At 43.6% G+C, this 23,329-nt stretch overlaps 1 protein-coding gene across 11 annotated transcripts; it reads right to left on the bottom strand.

Annotated features, from left to right (window-relative positions):
• Window positions 1-452: 452 nt before the first annotated feature.
• On the bottom strand, window positions 453-22,574 carry LOC147034436 (small integral membrane protein 10-like protein 3). 11 transcript variants are annotated; one of them, XR_015058685.1, is made up of 6 exons: window positions 21,407-21,421; window positions 11,337-11,400; window positions 10,844-10,894; window positions 10,042-10,203; window positions 4,890-4,966; window positions 453-928 (listed from the first exon to the last, which is right to left on the bottom strand). XR_015058685.1 is itself a non-coding variant. In XM_085883225.1 (5 exons), the coding sequence occupies exons 3-4, from the start codon at window positions 10,177-10,179 to the stop codon at window positions 4,940-4,942; spliced, it is 165 nt and encodes a 54-aa protein (XP_085739351.1). In that variant the 5' UTR covers window positions 10,180-10,203; window positions 10,844-10,894; window positions 22,292-22,574; the 3' UTR covers window positions 453-928; window positions 4,890-4,939. The 11 variants fall into 11 exon arrangements, 10 of the variants coding, with proteins under 10 accessions (XP_085739351.1, XP_085739341.1, XP_085739371.1 ...); XM_085883225.1 differs by lacking the exons at window positions 11,337-11,400; window positions 21,407-21,421 and adding an exon at window positions 22,292-22,574; XM_085883215.1 differs by lacking the exons at window positions 11,337-11,400; window positions 21,407-21,421 and adding an exon at window positions 22,140-22,241.
• Between the last annotated feature and the right edge of the window lie 755 nt (window positions 22,575-23,329).

Genomic DNA, 23,329 nt, shown 5'->3' with positions numbered 1-23,329 from the left:
CACTTCCACAGTGGGGAGAGCCGAGAGGGGCAGAGCTTCAACTCTGCATAAATAAAGAGCTTGTACTGCTCACAGATTCTTCAATTACTTGATTCATTTATCTGCTCACAAAGTGCAAGCACAATCCACAAGTTTTAATATAAACTGTAACCAGGAAAAAGGCACACTCTATTTAAAAAAAAACAATCTTCAGATCTTTTGATGACAAGCAAATGCAAGTATCAAAATGCCGGTGTACGTATTCCACAATAAAATGTTCTGTCTGTGACATGCCGAGCAGTACTGTATATCATATTATCTGATTTTTATCCCTTATAATACATAGCTCAGTTGTACCAGTCAAGATACGCATCCAGAGGACAGTACCATTGAGTTCCCCCATACCAGTCCTGCTCTGTGCAGCAGGTGATCACACAAACAACCTTCATGAAAGATGTACAAAGCAAGAAAAAGATACTTTTGTATTTTATTAAATGTCAAAAATTTTTAGTCACTCAGATCTCGATAATGGCATGTATTGCAACTTTCACTTACACTTTAAAAACACAAGAGGCAAAGCAAATGTAGAAACGATACAATTAAAACAGTATTAGAATAATCACACCAACATGCAGATTGTACCCGTCTACAGCCAGCAGAGCATGGGAGCAGGACATTGATGGGATGGAAACCTTGATAGAACAAAGCTGGAAAACCAAAGGAATCAAGTTCATTTTGTTTCTTCAATCTCTGCAAAAAAAGGTTTTCAGTGGGGTTCCAAAAAGGGCTGTTGGCAAATTGATCTGCCGATTCTCAGCTTGGGATACTTTCACTCGACCACAAACAATCCATTCTCCATTCTCAGGAGACGATAAACTCAATGTCACATTGAAGAGCTTTGGACAGGCTTGTATGTGGGTATTTGTCAGGATCTTGCTGTCCAGCAGGTCTGCAAAACAGTTGTGGATTAAATGGTCAATACGAGTAATGTCCCACACAATAAAGGGAAACCTCTGCAGAAACTACCTCGATAGAAACTGGAATGGCAACCTCAGCAGAAACAATCTAGTTTCTACAGACGATGAGGCTCAAGGAATGATAAAGGGTTAAAATGATTGGAATGTGATCGAAGCAAATGTGTTTGCAGATGTACAGTGAGGAATTTACAAGCGATCACGATAGAAATGTGGATGATGCAATTATTGAATTCGGAGTGTTTAATAGATTTTTGTACATTTGCATGTAGCTCTGGCAGGGTTAATTTGAATGACAACCTCAAATATTTAATTATATATACAGTTCTATACAATATTTGGGTATTCCATTGTAGCTTTGGCTGTGTGCTTTGGGTCGTTGTCATGCTGAAAGGTGAACTTCCGTCACAATTTTAACTTTCTTGCAGAGGGCAGCAGGTTTTCCTCAGATTTTTCTGTATTTTTCTCCATCCATTTTCCCTTCTTTCCGAACAAGTGCCCCAGTCCCTGTTGATGAGAAACCTCCCCATAACATGATGCTGTCACCCAAATGCTTCCTAGTTGGGATGGTGTTCTTTGGGTGATGTGCTGTGTAGGGGTTTGTGACAAATGTAACGTTTTGCGTTTCAGCAAAGAGTTCCATCTTGGTTTCGTCAGACCACAAAACTTTTTGTCACATGGCTTCAGAATCTCCAGTGGTTTTTTGCAGACTTCAAATGGCACAGAAGGTAGGCTTTTTTGAGTAATGACTTCCTTCTTGCCACCCCACCATACAGGCCAGACTTGTGGAGTGCTTGGGATATTGTTGTCACATGCACACAGTGACCAGTCTTTGCCATGAAGGCATGTAGCTCTTTCAAAGTTGCCATTGGCCTCTCGGAAGCCTCTATGATCAGTCTCCTCCTTGCTTGGTCATCCAGTTTGGCGGGATGGCCTGATCTCAGCAGGGTCTTGATATACCCTACACTTCTTAATTATTGTGTTGACTGTGCTCCAAGGGATATTCAAGGTCTTTGAAATATTTTTATATCCATCCCCTGAGCTGTGCCTTTCCACAACTTTATCCTTGAGGGCTTTTGAAAGCTCCTTGGTGCTCATGGTTGAGTCTTTGCTGTGAAATTCACCATCCAGCAGAGGAAACCGACAGGAACAGCTGATTTTATTCTGAAATATTCAGGATCACTATAATTTAACACAGGTGGAGACCAACTAAATTGGTGTGTGATTTTAAAGGTGAATGGCTACAGCTCAGGTAATTTACAATTGCTATTATAAGATATTCTATGTTATCCAACCAAGATATTCTAGTTTTGTATTTTTAATTAATTTTCTGAAATTCGTAGAATTTGTTTTTCACTTGGAACTTGTGGGTTACGATGTATAAATAAAGGTGGAAAAAGTCTGATTTAATGCAGTTTAATTCCAGGCTATAAGGTAACAAAAGGTGAAAAATTTGAAAGGGGGTGTAGGCTTTCTATAGGTACTGCATCTGCTTAATTTCCAATGTTGTTCTTTCCGTTTTATGACTTTTGATAAAACAAACATGCTCAGCCAATAAATGTTACGCAACTTGGCATTGTGCAATGTGTGTAGCACGTCTCCACTGCAACACAAGTGAATAACTGCAGATACAGGTGGATTTACAGTATAACCACAGACAGAATGCCCCTGTACAGTTAAAATATATATATATATATATATATATATATATATATATATATATATATATATATATATATATATATATATGGGCAATTTATAAATATCAATAAAAGGGTAAAAGCAGAGATAACAAGAACGGCGCTCAGTAGAGCGCATACCTTCACCAAGCTGCACCGTACTTGGACCACCAAAATAGAATCAATTAATCCTTGTCCACCAAATTTCGTCTGAATTTCTCCACAACTTTTTGAAATATCCTGCTCACAGACAAACAGACAGACAAGCCGGTAGGCGGCGATGGGTCGCCGAGCATGGAAACTATAAGATATAGAGCAAAATGGATGTCATACATAGCGCATAGGGAATCACCTTAAGATGATGCATATCAAATCTCATCCAGTTCCATCTACTGATAACTACTCGGTATCCATTTGAATGAAAAGTACCGAAAATGCGGTTTGAAATCGGAAATCCCCAAAGTTCGAGGGGGTGCTATGGGTGAACAAAGATCTAAGTCGAAAATCCGGCTCGATCGTTTGTGCACAATGTATTCCAGACGATTCGTGTGAATTTTCATGACGATCTGACCATAACCCTAGGAGTAGCAGCATTTGGCGCGAAGGCACCTCCAGCTCTCGCATATTATCGATTTTTGCACTAATTGATCTTTGATCCCTGACCAAAGCGAAATCTGTCAATATTTCCTGAGACAAAGTTGTAGTACTCATTGAATACCATGAACCTGCAAAGTTTCATTCGTATCGATGCACTCACCTGGTCGCTAGGGGGCCTTCAATTTTCGCCAATTTTTGCGCATACCCTAATTGTTGGGGGCGCTGTGGGTAAAGTATTCCATATATCACAAAACCGGAATATATTTGATAGAGCATCACTTGTAGATCATTCGTGCCAAATTTCATAACCCTTTGTGGGATAATGGCTTTCGGAATTGATTTCGTGTGAATGGTACCGATTTTGAAGGTTTTTCGGTTGTTGCTAGGGAACCAAAGCGTCCCGAGCAACCATCACAGTTTCCAAAGCACGGGGTCATAAGATGTACCTACCACCCCAGTTTGGTCAAAATCCGCCCACGTTTACTACCAATTATGCTGATGACAAACGAACAAACATCCAAACAAAGACAGAATTACTGACAATAAGGGTCACCTATTTCTGCGACCCAACATACATACATACAGGGGTGAAAACACAACCACCCGTCCACCTTCGGTGGTGGAGTTAATTGTAGTATCCGGAACTTCACAGAAATGTAACAAATTCATCCTTGTTACACACCCAAGCTGTCCACCAAGCTTTGTCTGAATACAACCATAGCTTTTTGAGATATCCTGCTCAGACAGAGATAGACAAATAGGGGTGAAAACATAACCGCCATCCATCTTTGGTAGCAGAGGTAACTACAACCACTCGGTAAAGCGCATACCTCCACCAAGCTGAACAGTTTAGGTTTTGTATGCCACCGATAGTTGTTATAATCAATTTGTTGTTTCGTCGATGGAAAACTTTGTATCACTTGTTCTGACTATCACATACCCAACTCACCCATCATGTTTCGGCCGAATCCGTATACAAGTTTTTGAGATATCATGCGATATATATATGCCTGGTGTTGGCTAAATGGTTATGGTGGTGGGCTGTGGATCCTAGGATCCTGAGTTCAAATCCCCCTTGGCTGTTGAATTAATACCAGGTGGGGTTGAATCTGCCTGTCATCCTTCCGAGGTCAGCAAAATGAGTGCCAGTTTGCTGGTATCCTGTGTCGGAGTGGTGACCCGTCCAGGATTGTACCCAATAGCCAAGGAGACTGCCGAGGCAGCACCAACGCTCTGCACAGAGTGTGGTCTCAGTGAATGAATGCTATATGTCATTTTAAGCCCCATCTATCAATGGTGAAGAATCATTTAAAAGATTCTAAAATCCGGATTTCTATCCGGACCTTCACCAAAATAGTTAGCTTTTTCTCATCACATGCCCAACCTGTCCACCAAGTTTTGTCCGAATCCATAACTTTTTGAGATGTCTTGCGCACAAACAAACAGTGGTGAATACATAACCTCCATCCACTTCTGGTGGCAGAGATAATTAGAATGTGCTGAGTTTTGTGGTGATCAAGACGTTCTGCAAGCATGCAAGGCCAACCTCGTGTGGCTCTCCTACCTGTGCCCCTTGCTGTAAATGAACACGTTATCCTCGTGCACTACCTAGTAATATGGCTGCATTATCTGTGTATATTCACATGAACACAGCTTGTACCTTGAGGAAATTGTGGTTCAATCATCATGGCTGTGCACACAATGCGCCTCTCAGTGAGGGTCGATTTCTATATGCACCTGAAAAATAAACAACAAAAAAACAGCCAATCAAGAGCAAACGAGAAGAAAGGTTTTTGAACTATAAAGGACATTTTAAAAGACTTGCATATTAAGTCAGCTTAGTTTAGGTGATGTAATAAAAGGATTCATACATGGAGTGAAATGGCACACATTATAGGTCTTTGTGAACTTGATAATTAGGAAAACACATTTCTTATGGATATGAACGAGCAAAAAAAAAACATTTTTAGTTATTCAACTATTAATTTACATTTGGTCACTGGCTTTGACACCAATACACTTTTATTATGGACACTTGGCATCGTAAAGCTAAGTATAACAAACAAACAGTTTCAAATGGACCACCTTACTGCCATTAGAGCATTTAAATTGCATCAGCTGTGGCAATAAATGTGAATCGTTTCTCCCTGCTTGCCGGCAAATGACAGAAGACGCCATTTGCATTTGGGCCTCCTTTCATCCCTACCCCGTCTGGAATCCCATGCAGGCATGGACAACTTGCACATCAAAAATAAAGATCATTATTGCTCAAAAGGAGAGCAAGTCTGGAGACGGCGATGGTTCACGAGCAATGTACACGGTTCGCCTTTTTTATTTTTTGACCTTCGAGGGGACGCCACGGGCAAACTGGCGGGAATCGGGAAAAACGTAAATAATGAAAGTTGTAGTACTCAAAGAGCACTACTTGCATACGAACTTTCATTCGAAACAGTTGAAAACCCTAGGACAGGGGTCGGGAACGTGTGGCTCGCGAGCCAGGTATGGCTCTTTTGATGATTGCATCTGGCTCGCAGATAAAATTGGAGTTTGAAACTTGGAAAGCCCAATATTTCTCGCAGAAGCTTTACCTATAGTTTGAATGGTGTCGTGCTTCATTCACGTGCAGGGCTGAACTTGGCAGAAGGAGAGAAGAAAAAACACCTCCGAATTGTCTGAAGCGGTTTTTGTTTCGTCCAGTCATGCGGCCGACGCGAGTAGTGATTTCGGTTCCTCCAATGACGTGCCGCCGCCGAGACGCGTCACGGAATTCATCTCGACCAATCACGCGCCACCGCTGAGGCGACTCGTGATTTCGGTTCCTCCAATGACGTGCCGCCGCCGAGACGCGTCACGGAATTCATCTCGACCAATCACGCGCCACCGCTGAGGCGACTCGTGATTTCGGTTCCTCCAATGACGTGCCGCCGCCGAGACGCGTCACGGAATTCATCTCGACCAATCACGTGCCACCGCTGAGGCGACAGCATCCCAGAGTCGGCCGGCCGCGCCGCACCTCTCGAGTATGTCAGCCCGTGCGCAGGCCAGCCAGACTCACTTGGGTCAACATCTCCCTCTCTCTCATTTGCTCAAAGCTAACCCTTCAATGAAGAAGATGGCGAAAAGAAAAAAAGATGAGGAGTATCATTCATTTCAGGACGAATGGGCCGAAGAATTCGCCTTTGTGGAGAGAGCAGGTTCTGTGGTGTGTCTAATTTGCAATGACAAAATTGCATCGATGAAACGGTCGAATATAAAGCGGCACTTCGACACGCGCCATGCTACCTTTGCATCAAAATACCCTGTGGGAGACAGCAGAAAGAAAGCGTGCCAAGAGCTACTGAGCAGGGTGCAAGCCAGCCAGCAGCAACTCCGCGTATGGACCCGGCAAGGTGACTATAATTCCGCCAGCTTTGCTGGATCTTTCGCAATAGTGAGGAACGGAAAACCATTCACAGATGTCGAGTATGCAAAAACGTTCATGCTGGATGTCGCCAATGAACTTTTTGATGATCTTCCGAACAAAGACAAGATAATCAAACGGATACAAGACATTTCTCTGTCGGCAAGAACTGTTCATGATCGTACCATCATGATGGCAAACCAAGTGGAGGAAACGCAAGTGAAGGACATAAATACAGCGCCGTTCTTTTCCCTGGCTTTGGATCAGTCAACAGACATAAGCCATTTGTCACAGTTCAGTGTGATTGCAAGATATGCTGCTGGTGATACACTGCGAGAAGAAAGTCTTGCTGTTCTGCCAATAAAAGGGTCCACAAGAGGTGAGTATTTATTCAAGTCTTTCATGGAGTTCGCTCAAGAAAAAAATCTACGAATGGATAAACTTATCTCGGTGTGTACTGATGGTGCTCCGTGTATGGTGGGGAAAAACAAAGGATTTGTGGCGCTTCTCCGTGAACATGAAATAGACCCATCCTAAGTTTCCATTGCATTCTAGACCAGGAGGCACTTTGTGCTCAGATGTGTGATGGGCAGCTTGGCGAAGTGATTTCGCTGGTCATTCGTGTGATCAACTTTATTGTTGCCCGAGCCTTAAATGCTCGCCAGTTTAAAACACTGCTGGATGAAGTTGGAAATAACTATCACAGTCTGCTTTTGCACAGCAATGCGCGTTGGTTGTCAAGAGGGAAGGTGCTTAGCCGTTTTGCGGCTTGCCTGAAGGAAATCCGGACTTTCCTTGAAATGAAAGGGATTGAGCATCCTGAGCTAGCCGAAACTGAGTGGCTCCTCAAGTTTTACTATCTCGTGGATATGACTGAACATCTGAACGAGCTCAACGTGAAAATGCAAGGCATTGGAAATACAGTGTTATCCCTTCAACAAGCCGTGTTTGCTTTTGAAAACAAGCTGGAGCTCTTTATCATGGATCTTGAAACAGGTAGTTTACTACATTTTGAAAAACAGACAATTTAAAGATGCATGCACAGCAAGTGAGCCCACTCAAAGCTTTGATCTCCACCAGTTAGCTGGCTTCACATCCAGTCTCCTACAGTCATTCAAAGCACGCTTTGGAGAATTTCGTGAGCACACTCGTCTTTTTAAGTTCATCACCCATCCAAACGAGTGTTCACTGAACACAGCCGACCTGAGTTACATTCCTGGTGTCTCCGTCAGAGATTTTGAAGCAGAAGTGGCTGACCTGAAGGCCTCAGACATGTGGGTGAATAAGATCAAGTCACTGAATGAAGATTTGGAAAGAATCGCACGACAGAAAGCAGAGTTGGCGAGCAAGCACATGTGGACAGAAATGAAAAAACTTCAACCCGAAGACGAGCTGATTATCAAAACTTGGAACGCGCTTCCTGTCACACACCTCACACTGCAGCGTGTGAGTATTGCTGTATTGACCTTGTTTGGATCTACGTATGCATGTGAGCAGTCATTCTCACATCTTAAAAACATCAAGTCCAACCTACGATCACGTCTAACGGATGAAAGCCTCAACGCTTGCATGAAGCTTAACCTCACCAAGTACCAACCAGACTACAAAGCCATCAGCAAATCCATGCAGCACCAGAAGTCCCATTAATGGTGAGTATTATAACAACATTATTTAAAAGAATAAATTCAGAGGCTTATTATACTCACATTTAGTTGAATTCAGTCTTAGAATATATTATATGGCTCTCACTGAAATAGATTTCCAAATATTTTGCTTTAATGGCTCTCTGAGTCAAAAACGTTCCCGACCCCTGCCCTAGGAGCTCGATGCCCAATTTATTGATTTTTTTTTGACATTTTCTAAGCTTGTGACCTTGCGACCTTGACCTTGGGACGAAAATGAAAAAAAAAAAAAAAAATCGAGCTCCGTGGGGCTAACCAAATACCAAAATCCCTGCCAGATTCAACAAACCTCCTCGGAGAAGATGTAACTTGAAACTGGCTACCCCCAAAAAACATCTTTTTTGGGCGTGGCTCCACCCATAATGGGCGCACCACGGCCATTCTTAGGAAAACACAACTAGATCATGATACAAACCTCACACCATAATTTTATCAAGATCAGATCAAAACCCACGGAGCTATGCTCGGGACAGATAGACAGACACACACCCATAACGAATATAGTGGTCACTTACTGACTCGTGACCAATAAGGCTCATGGAGGACATAGGTCATCTCAGACATTTGGGGGTCAAAGAAAGCCAAAGACATATATGCGCCACTTTCCCATTTTGAAGATTCTGAAGATCTATCATGGGAAGTCTTTATTTTTCATTTACACCGCTTTTTAAAAAAATTTCACTTGGTTTGCTCAGGTGAGCTGGTCCCCTTCTGAGTTCATGTATCTGTTGAAGACAGGAGGTTTAAAGCAGTGCGGTTCTTTCACTAGGAGGTACTGTTGCTGGTAGGGCTACATGCAGTGGGTTAATGAATCCCATATGGGCATCTATTGCCTTCTTAGATGAGTGACGTTCCAGGCTGCACAGATTTTAACATTACAGAACTGCTGACAACATTGTAATCGACTTATTTGATGTTATACCTTTAGGGAATAGCCATGGAGATTACTTTTTTTTTCTGCTCAACTTGAATAGTTAACCAGATCCGTCACATACTGTTAAGTATCTGTAAGTCAGTATGAGGTATCGTCCTAGTCTGCTGTACTCAAAGGAAAAGAAGAGGAGGATAGACCACCTCTCATACGGCAGGTTAGTAAGATACAAATTAGCTTGGTGGTTCAACCCCATACGCACTCTAGCAACGCCACATCCTTCTGAAGATAGGGAGACCATTCCAAGCAGCAGTATTCCAGATTCGATCTTACGTAAGAGTTGTGGACTCAGAGTCTGTCCTAAATCACAAGCAAATATTGCAGACATCTTTGTACCATTGGAGTAATTAAAAGGGCATTAGAAGACAAGAGGCAAATCAACAGTCCATGGGAATTGAACCTGGCATCCCAGTATCATGAGACAAGTACTCACTCAAATGGGAGCACCAAAGATGTGAACACATTTGATTGAGAAATCTTCAGGCAAGTGGTGCACCACAATGTCGTGTCATCCGCCATCACTTTGACCCTACCCACTATCATATCATTTCTACCACCATTTATCCTATCTAACCCATCCCTTTTACTTGCAGTTGCTATGTTCATGCATTCCCCCACCTGCATTGATCTGTGGCCCCACCATCAATATGTTGCCTTTTGGCCTTGTCCTCTCTCTCTATATTTACAATGAGCCGAGATCTTGTGCACAAAAAGAACAAAAAAAGTCATCACATCTTTATAATGCATCCCAAGTGCCCCCTCCCCACATTTCCCATATCGGAATGCCGGTGATACACACCTGAAGACGCACATTGAGCGCCATAAAAGAAATGAGGTACACAAAGGGAAATCGGATGCGGAAGGTCCATGCGAGTTCGAAGAAGAGTATGAGTGATCGACGGAGGATGTGTAGGAAATTGGAACAGAGAGGAGCCATGGACTGCTGTGGTCATGGTTCATACTGGGTGTGTAAGGATACAGGAAAGGAAAGGAAAGGTGGGGTGATAGCAGGAAATAAGTAAAACAAGCATGAAGCTGAATCCACTCTGGAGTAAACAATTTTAATCTCCTCATTTTCACTTCTTGTAATACTCAGTTAATTAAAACTGAACTTGCATTTTCCTCTCTGATTGAGATACAAGAGGTGTCCCTCCCTACATGTACAATCCTTCACTTAGTTGATCAGTTCAACCCAAACCTTATCATTCAAGACAATCAACGCACAAATGAGTTATTGCCATGCTTCCTCATAATCACGACAAAAGCTAAGGGACCGTTGGATGTGGGACCTTCGCACAAAGTCGGTGATGTTTTGTTCATTTCATGACCTGCCCTTGATCATATGTTGCGACACAACGCTTTTAATGTGCAAACAACTGGTTTCTGATCACATTAACTCATGCAGTCTCTACCATCAAGTTACTAACCAATACGTGACTATCAAAATTATGTAAGAATGCTAAATGAGACGTGTGTGTGTGTGTGTGTGTGTGTGTGTGTGTGTGTGTGTGTGTGTGTGTGTGTGTGTGTGTGTGTGTGTGTGTGTGTGTGTGTGTGTGTGTGTGTGTGTGTGTGTGTGTGTGTGTGTCAGGTTTGCTCACCGGGCACTTTTAACCTGCCGTTGTTCATGCAAAATCTGCAATTCCAATCGTCTGTGAAACATAATTTTTAGCATTTAGAGTTTAGACGAAACAGTGGTGATTTGAAAATGGTTAACCAGAATTGTTCTGCTCCTGAATGCAAATCAGACTCATGGAAATATGAGAAATATCCTTGGATGAGTGGTGTTGGTTTCGTACCATTTCCTGCTCGTACAAGCGAGCGGAGCAGTGGACATAACACAAATACGGACAGACGCTTCTCTTTTTACCAACAGATGCAAAAATCTAGTTTAATTTCTCTTATGGCCCCAGAACCAAACAAAAAATATTTAATTATAACAGCCATCACAGCCAACACAACTCCTCTCCTCTCAAACATGATTAATAGTAAATCTTTTTAAACTTACCCTGTGCATCGACAAGCCCAAGATATGACCTTCCCTTCAGTGTTAAGAAGCACTAAGGTTTGGTTAGAACGCACCAGTCTACAAACCTTTGGGCCTTGCACCGGTCCACGTCCTTGGGAGTTTGCAGTATGGGGAGCTGCAAGCTATCAGCTTTTTGGGCGAGTTCAGAAAGTCCAACAATTCTTTCGTTGTTTAAAGGCACACCCCTTTCTCGCAGATATGTTTCCAAGTATTTTCGAGTTTTTTTTTTTAGAAACTTTGTGAGCCATTTTAGGTAACAACCATTGTCATTCACACACTATGTATATTTTATGTTGTTCCGGACACCACCGTTTCCCAAGGTTTCTACGCATGTGCACCGTATTTTCCTGTCTATAATCCACACTCTTATCAGCAAAAAAAAGGTAAAAGTTGGGGGTGCGGTTAATACAAGGGTATAAGGGGTGGGTGGGTGGGGGGGGAACAGTCAGAACTGCTGTTAAGCTCAATTCCGCCATTTAAATTTTGAAAATCGGTTCAGGTTAAGAGTTTGTACAGCGTTCTATTAACCATGTGTGAAAACTAAATTAATAAAAAATAGACATACCCGGAGTTTGGGTGCGTGGCGTACATAGAACCTCGCGGCTCTGATAATGCCATTAAACACAAGTGGAGCAAAATAAAAAAAAGAATACCTGGTCTCACATCAAAAGAAGAATTATTCACAATAGCTGGAGTCCAATAACAGAGCAGCTGGATTTTCGACCCAGATTCCGAGGAGCATGCCTGGTGTTTCCTTAATGGTTAGGGTTGTGGGCTTGGGATCCTAATGTCCTGAGTTAAAATCCCGCTTGGTCATCAAATTAATACCAGGTGGGGTTGACTCAGGCTGTCATCCTTCTGAGGTCGGCAAAATAAGTACCAGCTTGCTGGGATGATTAAGTCATTTGAGTATCCTGTGTCAGAGTGGTGACCCATCCAGGATTGTGCCCAATACCCCAGGAGACTGCTTTGACAGCACCAACACTCTGTACAGAGTTTGGTCCCAATGGAATGGAATGGAATTACAAGGAGCAGTAGCCACATGCATCTTGGTTGAACTTTCACCATTACTCCTGTCACTACGTTGGCTGAGCATTATGTTGACTGGGAGACTGCCGGCGTTCATCGGGAGGATGAGAAAGGTCGAAATGAGATGAGATGAGAAAAACATGGGTGCAGGTAATACACCAGGAATTTTTTGTTGCTGTTGTTGTTAGGGTGAAAAACTGGGGTGTGGTCAATACATGGCCGTGGTTTATACACGGGAAATATGATATTCAAGACACAATTGTGGCGTCTCAACTCACTGGGATAATAGGAGCCAATTCCTGTCAACTCGTTGCTTGGAGATGAAGCATGAGAACCAACTCCAAGGTGAAAGACCCAAAGAGCACAACGCCCATCTTGAATGTTTCAGTTTAAATGTGACATTTTGAAACTGCCAATGATTCGATGGCAAGTGACCCACGTCATGCGTTTGGCCCGTTTTGTTTCTGAAAACCCGGAGCTCTGTTCTCGTATCATCAATACCCATATTGGATGGAAAGTACTTGAAAAACTAGTAGAGTACCTGCCCGACAAGTGATCTTGTTCCAAGCATGCAACACGTTCTTCTGACACATGCCTTAATTTGGGTAATCTATCGGCAACTGACTGACGAGCCTGGTGTGTTGGCGCAGTGGTAAGGGCAGCGGCTTGGGATCCAAAAGGTCCTGAGTTCAAGCCCCGTTGGGCCACCGAATTAATACACCAGGGGGTTGACTCAGCCTGTCATCCTTCCGAGGTCGGCGAAATGAGTACCAGTATACTGGGCCGGTGTATACCCCGGTTAAAAAAATAGGTGTACCATATCCCTGTGTCGTAAGAGGCGACCAGGGTTGCGTCAGGAAGGGCATCCGGCGTAAAACATGTGCCAAATCACGATGCGGATCATACGGATGATCCGCTGTGGCGACCCCTAACGGGAGCAGCCGAAAGAAGAAGAAAAAGAAGATCGGCAACTGACAACTGCCTCAATTGCTTCCGAAAATAAATTTAAAAATAGTGACAATACCCCTGGGCACTCACCTGGTAGCAGCTGGATAAGAAAACTAAGGAACCGCTGGTAGGTGTGGATAACAAACAAAGTTTTAACGGAGAAGAAAATAAATAACTATAGACTTTTTTTTTAATGCCATGAACAAACTTTGGTACATCATGGGTGATGAAGGTTGTGGTCAAATTTCATCGAAATTGTGTGTGTAGTTTCTGAGAAGAGAGCAAATATCTATTTTGAGGGGCAACCCCCATTGAGAACAAAGCCCCTCCCATCTGGCCCACCTTAGGGCCCGATTTTTCTTAATGCCATGAACAAATTTTGGTATATAAACGGTGATGAACGTTGTGGTGAAGTTTCATTAAAATCGTGTGTGTAGTTTCAGAGAAGTTGCAAATGTTTGTGGACGAACGGACGGACTGACGACGTGCCATCCCATAATCTCCCCGGAACGATTTTACAGGTGAGCTGAAAACCAAGGTTATGTGCACGAAGAAAACACATACCTACTGCTTATAATTCAAAACACCTCACTGCACTGGAAAATGTGGGGACAGGAATACTGAACTGTAAATGGTGGAGACTTGTAATACCCTCCCCCATCTGGAGGTGACACGATACGATACACATTTACATAGAGAATTTATGTCCCCCCCCTACTATCAAGACCAACGGTGAAGATAAAAAGACCCCAATACATTAATTGGGGTCATGCTGATCCTATGTAGCAAGTCTGGATGTAATCGGCCCACAACTGCAAGTGGAGTAGGGCGACAAGCGAACAAACACACAAGCAAACAACACTCCGTGAATTATAGTAAAGATGCAATATTTCCCTTCCATTACACTCGCAAGTCCCCCACCCCTTTTTCAAAGTCTCAACCACCCCTCCCATCTGGCCCATCTTTGCTGCTTGACCCCTCCGAACCCCAACTCTCTGTCCAGCAACCCTCCTCTCGCTCATAAAATCGAAAATACAACTTGTCGCTTCCCTTACGAGGATATTGTTGCGGATTCGCGCCCGCCGGCGTGCGAACGGCCACGTAACTCGAATCGCGGCACGTCGCCCACCGGACGGACAATCCCGTCGTGACCCTCTCGGACTAACGCCGGGAACTAGTCACGGGTGGGTCTTTCGGCCTCACCACGATCGTGCCAATCGGCCCCCCGCGTGGGATAGGGTTGCTCGCCAAATTCGACCTACCTAAGTACCCACACGGAGGGTAGACCGGGCGACCGCACCTCGCCGCAGGTCGACTTCGGACACGGGCCACTTTAAGCGACCCGTTCCGTACTATCGGGATAACCGAGCGGTGTTATCGTCGGCCTCGACGGTTCGATTAATTATCGGGCGTTTTAGCCCACGACCAACCCTTTACGTGAAGTAAGATGGAGATTCAATAAAGGAAAAGACGAAGCGAAACGGGAAAACAGTTCAACAATAAGCACATTTATTTCGCGATGAACGGAAAGCGCACATATACAATTACACCAAAAGCAAATGTAATAGAAGAAGAAACACAATAATACACAAAAAGCAAATATAAAAGCAAAACACAATGCAGAGCTAACCGACTACCGAGCACACGACAACACTTGTACAGTTTTACTTCACAGACGGCGCCGACAACACATATACTCAAAGCAAAAGAAAAGGACCACCCTCAAGGATGAGGGGGGCAGGCGGGCCTGGGGCCGAGACCGCGTCGGGCCTACCCGTCTGGTGATGAGCCGCAAAATGGCGCTGGCGCCCCGACTCCGCGGGCCTCGCTGGGACTGCCTGGTATGGGTGGGAACGGGGCCCCCTTCTCGCACTATCTCAGCGCGGGGGGAAACAGGAGGGGGTTGTTGATGCTCGGGGGAAGGAGGATATCTCCCTGTCTCGGGTCCCGCGACGAGCGTCTCCACCACGACCTTGGTCGCGTTGCTGGCCTCTCCCCTCCGCAGCTCCCCGACTCTGACACGAGCACCCCCTCGACCACCTTCGCCGCCGCCACCTCTCCAACTCTCCACAGCTCCGTCCAACTGCCTTCTCCGACTCCTCCCTTGACTGGCTCTTCCCAACTCAACTCCGAACTCCACTTGACTGACTACGACTGCTTCTTCTTCCCAACTCAACTCCGAACTGACGAACGCGGCCCTTTATATCCCCCGTGGCCTCGCTCCTTCACCTTCGACCCTTTACCTCTGACCCTTCACCTCCGGCTGGCTCCCCATTGGACAGAGGAAAGGTGGGCGTGAATGCTTTTTGATCCATGAATTTGCATATAGCGACCACACTCCAACGCACCTGGAGGCGGGGCCAAATCGCCCCACGCTCGCCGATAGGACGGAACAGAAGTGGGCGTGAGTCGTTTTTGATCCGTTTTCTTCGGAAAGGCTGTGATGTTTCTGCACACGCTGCTCGGTGCGCGCCTTGCACGAGTCCAGTATCAGTGCCCACAAGCGGCGCGGAAATGGCGGTGATGCGATGGTTGCTAGGGCGAGTTGTGACGGTAAAGGTCGTGGCTGTTGGCGTTGTTGTTGTTGTGAAGCGGCGTTGCGGTTGGTGGTTGTTGTGTGATGGCTGTTGAGACGTGGTTGGTGGTGGTAGTAATGGCGGCTGGTCCAAAATAAAGATAGTAAAAGAAAAACGGCTATCTAAAGGGGTCGCAGCCCGAATGAATGACATTTATTCCCTCTAAACAACGGGTTTGGGCCTAACTACACGTATACTTACAGAGATATCTCACCTAAGGGACCTGAATGGTGGTTTGCGAATTTCGTCAACCACAACAATATTATGGGTGGAGGGGAGAGAGAGGACAGAGCAGAGGCAGGGGAGTGGAAGCGGGCTAGGAAGAGGGAAGAGTGAGGAAGGGGGAGGTCGGAAGAGCGATGCCTCACCAAATGTTGCTATACACTGTGGGAGGAATGGGTGTGAGGAAGGGGGAGAGAGAGAGGGAGAGATGAATTTTATTAGGCGGGGGGGGGGGGGACGATGAGGGGCCAGAGAAGAAAGAGTGAGGTGTGGGGGAAGAGAGAAAGGTGAGGGGAGGAGGGTGGGGTTAGCAAAGAGAATGATATGTTATGCGTAATGACCGAACGAACGCATGCATGCACTCTAAATGATGTTTCAGTACTCAGCAATTTTGGCCTAAACAATGCAGAAATCAAGAAAATGACCAAATACCAAGATTCCAAAAAGAAGTGAAAAGACCCTGGAAGATGAAGAGATCCGAAATTGTACCAGTGGTCACTGAAACAACGGTAATGATGAAGAAAAACCTTACAGACATCTAAAAAGCATCCCTGGGAATATTACTGCAACCAAACTACATTTGGAAGCTGTCCGGGACTCAGTGACGATCCTCAAAAGAGCCCTCGGAACAAAACTTCACACCTTGGTCCATGATTCATCACTGCCCTTACCGAAATGGAGGTGAATACTTCGAAACCTGCAAGGACTCTTCAACACCTTCTAAAACCCGCATATGGAGAACCTGTTCTAACACCAGTTCTTCCTCGAGGTTTCGATCCTTTAAGCCCAGGACCTCTCCAAACGGCGGATCCACAACCCTGGTCACGGATCCACATCAGTAGATCCACAACCTCAGTTGTGTCCAGGCGGTCAGTCAACCCATCAATGCAATATCACTATAATCAGACTTTACTCAATGGAGGATTTAATGTATTATTACATCGTTACAACTCCCATCACACATTTTATTTTATGGTAATACATTAAATCATGCACATCTTACCTTGAATATAACACGTCCACCAACAAACATGATCACCGCACTCACCTCTGGATCAAAATGTTGTTCAAATATTCAAATGGTTATTTATAAACGGTGTTTTACTGGCTTTCTTGTCTCCTAGCAACCATTTTAGGAGGTTTGAATGGTGTATATATATATATATATATATATATATATATATATATATATATATATATATATATATATATATATATATATATATATTAGTAGCCTGGTGTTGGCGTAGTGGTTAGGGTAGCAGCTTGGGATCCAAAAGGTCCTGAGTTCAAGCCCCGTTGGCCGCTTGAATTAATACACACCAGGAGGTTGACTCAGCCTGTCATCCTTCCGAGGTCGGCAAAGAGTACCAGTGTACTGGGCCTGGTGTATGCCCCGGTTAGAATAGGTGTACCATATCCCTGTATCGTAAGAGGTGACCAGGGTTGCAAATCAATATGCGGATCATAACGGATGATCCGCTGTGGCGACCCCTTACGGGAGCAGCCGAAAGAAGAACACACACACATATATATATATATATATATATATATATATATATATATATATATATATATATATATATATATATATATATATATATATATATATATATATATATATATATATATACATATACATATATATATATATATATATTATATTTTTACGATTCATTTTGTATTTCAATAATTATATTTGGTGTCAGTTTATGATTTTAAAGAAAACTTGTTTTAATCCGCTAACTGTAGCTCCGTGTTAGCATACGTCTGACGAGTTGTTACTTACGAAATCTTTAGCTTTCGTAAGTATATTGATGACTTCCGTCCTCTGTTTGTGTGTTTGTTTGTTTGTGTGTTTGTTACTTATGAAATCTAAAGATTTCGTAAGTATATTGATGCTTTCCGTTTCTGTTTGTTAGTTTGTTTGTTTGTTTGTAGGCACGATAACTCGAGAACGGAAGAAGCTACCAATGTCAAATAACACCACGTGATTCAGGAGGAAGATGGCTAGTGCTGATTAGATTTTGGCCAAAATCGGTCAAAGGTCAAGGTCACAGTGAGGTCAAACATTCGATTTTTGATGATTTGGTACAGAATCATCGTAGAAACTTCTGGTTTGCGTCGCTACCTTCTCGAGAGACAGCTTTTATTAGACAAGGTCAGAGATCAAGTTGACGATTTCGTAAGTACCAGTCTATGACTGTTTGTTTGTTTTTTGTTTGTAGGCACGATAACTCGAGAACGGAAGAAGCTACCAATGTCAAATAACACCACGTGATTCAGGAGGGTGATGGCTAGTGCTGATTAGATTTTGGTCAAAATCGGTCAAAGGTCAAGGTCACAGTGAGGTCAAACATCCAAAAAGTGATAACTCGAGAACGGAAGAAGCTACCAATGTCAAATTACACCACGTGATTCAGGAGGGTGATGGCTGGCGCTGATTAGATTTTGGTCAAAATCGGTCAAAGGTCAAGGTCACAGTGAGGTCAAACATCCAAAACATTCGATTTTTGATGGTTTGGTACAGAATCATTGTAGAAACTTCTGGTTTGCGTCGCTACCTTCTCAAGAGACAGCTTTTATTAGACAAGGTCAGAGGTCAAGTTGATGATTTCGTAAGTACCAGTTTATGACTGCTTGTTTTAATATATTAACAAGTTCAGTGCAGTATGTGGTTTCTCTCACAATCCTAATTATTAACCTCCGCCATCGTAGATGGACGGAGGTTACTGTTTTCACCCCTGTCTGTTTGTAGATTTCGTAAGTGTATTGATGACTTCAGTCCTCTGTTTGTGTGTTTGTTTGTAGGCACGATAACTCAAGAACGGAAGAAGCTACCAATGTCAAATTACACCACGTGATTCAGGAGGGTGGTGGCTAGTGCCGATTAGATTTTGGTCAAAATCGTTCAAGGTCAAGGTCACAGTGAGGTCAAACATTCGATTTTTGATGGTTTGGTACAGAATTATCGTAGAAACTTCTGGTTTGTGTCGCTACCTTCTTTGGAGACAGCTTTTATTAGACAAGGTCAGAGGACAAGTTGACGATTTCATAAGTACCAGTCTATGACTGCTTGTTTGTTTGTTTGTGAACAGTATTACGGAAAAACTCCTGGACGGATTTCGACGAAACTTGGTGGGGGGATTAGGTATGGTCCAAGGATCATGCCATTAGATTTTGGACTTGGTCCAAAGTCCAATCTGGCCGCTATGGCGGCCATTTCGAAAAAATATTTGAATTATCGTTTTTGCATTTCTACATGTTTTCAGTGATTTCCAACCCCAAAAAAAAATTGTTAGAGAAAAAAAAAAAATTTGCAACTTTTTTTCAAAAAAATTTCGATTTTATTTGAAAAATATTTGAATTTTTTTTTTTTTGCATTTCTACATGTTTTAAGTGATTTCCAACCCCCCCCCAAAAAAATTGTTAGAGAAAAAAAAAACCCACAAATTTTGCAACTTTTTTTTTCAAAAAAATTTCGATTTTTTTTTTGGTCATTTCTACATGCGCGTCGATCTAGTTTTGTTTATTCAATCGTGGTTCAGTAGAGTCTGATCGGTTTTGACCTACAATGAATAGGATATCAGGTTCACTTAAGTGACCCAGCACTATTGGCGGCGGAGGTTTTGCACTCTACAGAGTGCTCCCCCTCTAGTTTCACCTGCAACTGTACCATATGATAACTTCTTCGGAACATTGCTGTCGAAGAAAGGCATTCATTCAATGTGCAATGGAAAAGTATCTCGTTTAATCAAACAAAATATTGAGAAATTTATTATTATTGACATCGATTTGTAATTCTAAAAGAAACTGAAGTGCGAGTTTGGTTTTCCTTTTTTAAATGAGTTATTTTTTTATATCATCATGAAGCTAATCAAACACACACACACACACACACACACACACACACACACACACACACACACACACACACACACACACACACACACACACACACACACACACACACACGTTCCTAACAATTCTATCACACACAAAATAAATAAAAACACATAAACACACACATTCCTAACAATTCTATCACACACACAAAATAAATAAATAGATAAAAACATACACAAACACATACCCAAACAAAAAAAAAAACACGCGCAAACAAAAACACACTTTCCTGACCTCATGGATCATCACCTGGACACCGTTCTTCCTTAAGGTTTTGATCCTTTCAGCCCAGAACCTCTCTAAACAGCAGATCCACAACCTTGGTTACGGATTCACATCAGTAAATCCACAACCCCAGTTGTGTCCAGGCAGTCAATCAACCCATACTTTTCACAAATACACAAGAATCATATAAATACATAAGAAACATATTAATAGTGAAGAAACAGTACAGTGCATTTTTCACCAAAAGGTAATGACAAATCACACACACACACACACACACACACACACACACACACACACACACACACACACACACACACACACACACACACACACACACACACACACACACACACACACACACACACACACACACACACACACACACACACACACACACACACACACACACACACACACACACACACTAAAGACCTGGGGCGGGAACATTTAAACCCCACACCGTCTGCCTGCATGTATGCTCGTACGTGCAGCGACCTTTATACCCCTGCGGTCGGCTCACTCCGAATACGATTCGTACATGCTACAGTCCCCTCAAAAGAGGGGGAGCGGTGGGGGCAGGAGCGGTAGGAGAGAGAGGATGTAGGGTTGGAAAGAGGTTGAGGGGTAGGAGAGAGGGGGGCAGAGTTGGGAGGGAGAGATAGGGTGAGAGAGGCAGAGGAGAGGAGTGAGAGGGGTGAGAGATTCGCACTTGCTAGGTTTCATAGCTTTGGAGTTATGGAGGACGGACGCATGCACACACACAGTGCAGATATAGTATCACCAACACAATCACCGAGTTTGAAGTTCTTTTTTGGAACCTCCTTATCATCAATAAACGACTAATAAATCTCAGTGTTCTGGTGAGTTTTGCGTCACCGCCAACCACGATAAATGGTAATTAATAAATCAATTAATTAATAAATAATAATAAAAATAAAACCCGCTTTTCATCGCCTCCAACTTTCCACGTGTGCAAATGCCTCACCTGTCAATGCGGTTCACGGGGTCTCCCCAGGTACAACAACATAAGTACAACAAAGGGGAGGTAAAAATTATTTAAATAAACCTTCGTCCTTGAAGACAATAAATTGGTCAATCGATCCAATGGCGTCGAAATATTAATTTATAAAACGACACGTAATTGATGCTTCAATGGGACCATTCACCTGCGTGCTGTACGTTATGTTACGTTAAAATAGCGTCCGTCGTCTCAAACCAAAGGATACAGAACGAGTACGAACCCCACACGTCATTCCATATCGGGATGAAAGAGAAATGGAGGAAGACCTTGTTTGTTTACTGTAATTACCAAGGAAACTTCGCAGTGTTTAGGAGGGTTGGGGGAAGGGGAGGTTGAGGAGTTGGGGGAAGGGGAGGTTGAGGAGTTGGGGGAAGGGGAGGTTGAGGAGTTGGGGGAAGGGGAGGTTGAGGAGTTGGGGGAAGGGGAGGTTGAGGAGTTGGGGGAAGGGGAGGTTGAGGGGTTGGGGGAAGGGGAGGTTGAGGGGTTGGGGAAGGGGAGGTTGAGGGGTTGGGGGAAGGGGAGGTTGAGGGGTTGGGGGAAGGGGAGGTTGAGGGGAAGGGAGGTTGAGGGGTTGGGGGAAGGGGAGGTTGAGGAGTTGGGGGAAGGGGAGGTTGAGGAGTTGGGGGAAGGGGAGGTTGAGGAGTTGGGGGAAGGGGAGGTTGAGGGGTTGGGGGAAGGGAGGTTGAGGGGTTGGGGAAGGGGAGGTTGAGGGGTTGGGGAGGTTGGGGGGTTGAGGGAGGGGGAGGTTGAGGGGTTGGGGGAGGGGGAGGTTGAGGGGTTGGGGGAGGGGGAGTTCCATTCATAGCATCGTCAGAATTGGCCGTGTACAGCTCGGCTCATTGGAGCATTTTATATTTACAACGGTCATTCGAAGGACGTTTCTGATGGCGAACGTGCCTCGGGTTCGGGGGTGACATGGGAATTAAACCAACACATGCCTGATTACAAGATGTTCGCCGTGGAACTCACTGCCATCACACCGAGTACACCAAAGAAGCCAAACACCAACGTCATAATCAATTAGAATCTATAAATAAATACCAGCGATCAACCAAGCAACGCTGCAAAACTACACCGCCTGGATGCTCACCACAGGAAAAGAAGAAGAGCGGAGAGTCGAAGTCGAAAAAGGCAGAGAGGGAAGATAAGACGTCGGGAAGATGGCGAGATCGAGGGAGGTTCGAGGCGGGAACGCGAAGGATAACGGATTTAAACCATTGACCGAGAGGGACCTGTTTACATGAACAGGAAAAACTGTACATCGACTGCCATTTAAACTTTTGCGTCGTTGATTTATGTTCAGCAAACTTGATCTTGATAGTATAATCTTTTTATTATATACAAATGACAAAAAATGTAATCGTTTACAATATCATTATGACGGGAAAACATGACGTCACAAGACAGCCTCGACACGTCACAAACAATACACACATACACATATATTTTTATTTATTTAAATCTTTCGCTATAACATAATTTTATCAACGCGGCTTTTGTTATTAAAATAACATAAGATACATCAAATTTTGATAAACTAAAAAAAAATAAAAATCCCTGATTCTTGCCAATACATTCCACAGCCAACTACACCACCATGTCGTATAGCACGAGGTAAAATTCGAATAGGAGATATTCTCAAAAAGAACTGAAGTTAAAGGGATAATATTTTAGTGTATGAGATGTTCAGTGTCAAGCCCGTTATTACACAATTTATTTATAGTTGATAAGTACTATAACGGGCTTTGTTCATTTTTGCTGCAGTCGAGTTGCGACGGCTCATGAATAAATCCAATGTTCAAACATGACATAAAAAAGATAATGACTCTCGAAGTCATAAATGTAAATCAATCATTTGTACTTCAGGAAGTACAGCATGAGGTCGACAAGGGATGTGTTTATGTTCAGTTACCAAGTTTTTTTATACAGCGCTCACCAAGCGGCTTAAGCACTCAAGCAAGCACTATTCGAAACCATTGCGATAAGGAACGGATAGCTTGGCAAGCGCTGCCTTGCTGTTTGGTAACTGAACACACCCCTGCTAATTAAAGGTGTGATAACTGATTATTGTCCATTAACGTTTAATTGTCCTTTAGTTCAGTTCCAGTTATTCGTCCTTATTCGTTAT

Source organism: Eptatretus burgeri, chromosome 1 (assembly GCF_056783735.1).
Source record: "Eptatretus burgeri isolate ZD-2024b chromosome 1, Ebu_testis_v1, whole genome shotgun sequence".
Lineage (NCBI taxonomy): Eukaryota > Metazoa > Chordata > Myxini > Myxiniformes > Myxinidae > Eptatretus > Eptatretus burgeri.
This window is presented reverse-complemented; position numbering and strand designations above follow the sequence as displayed.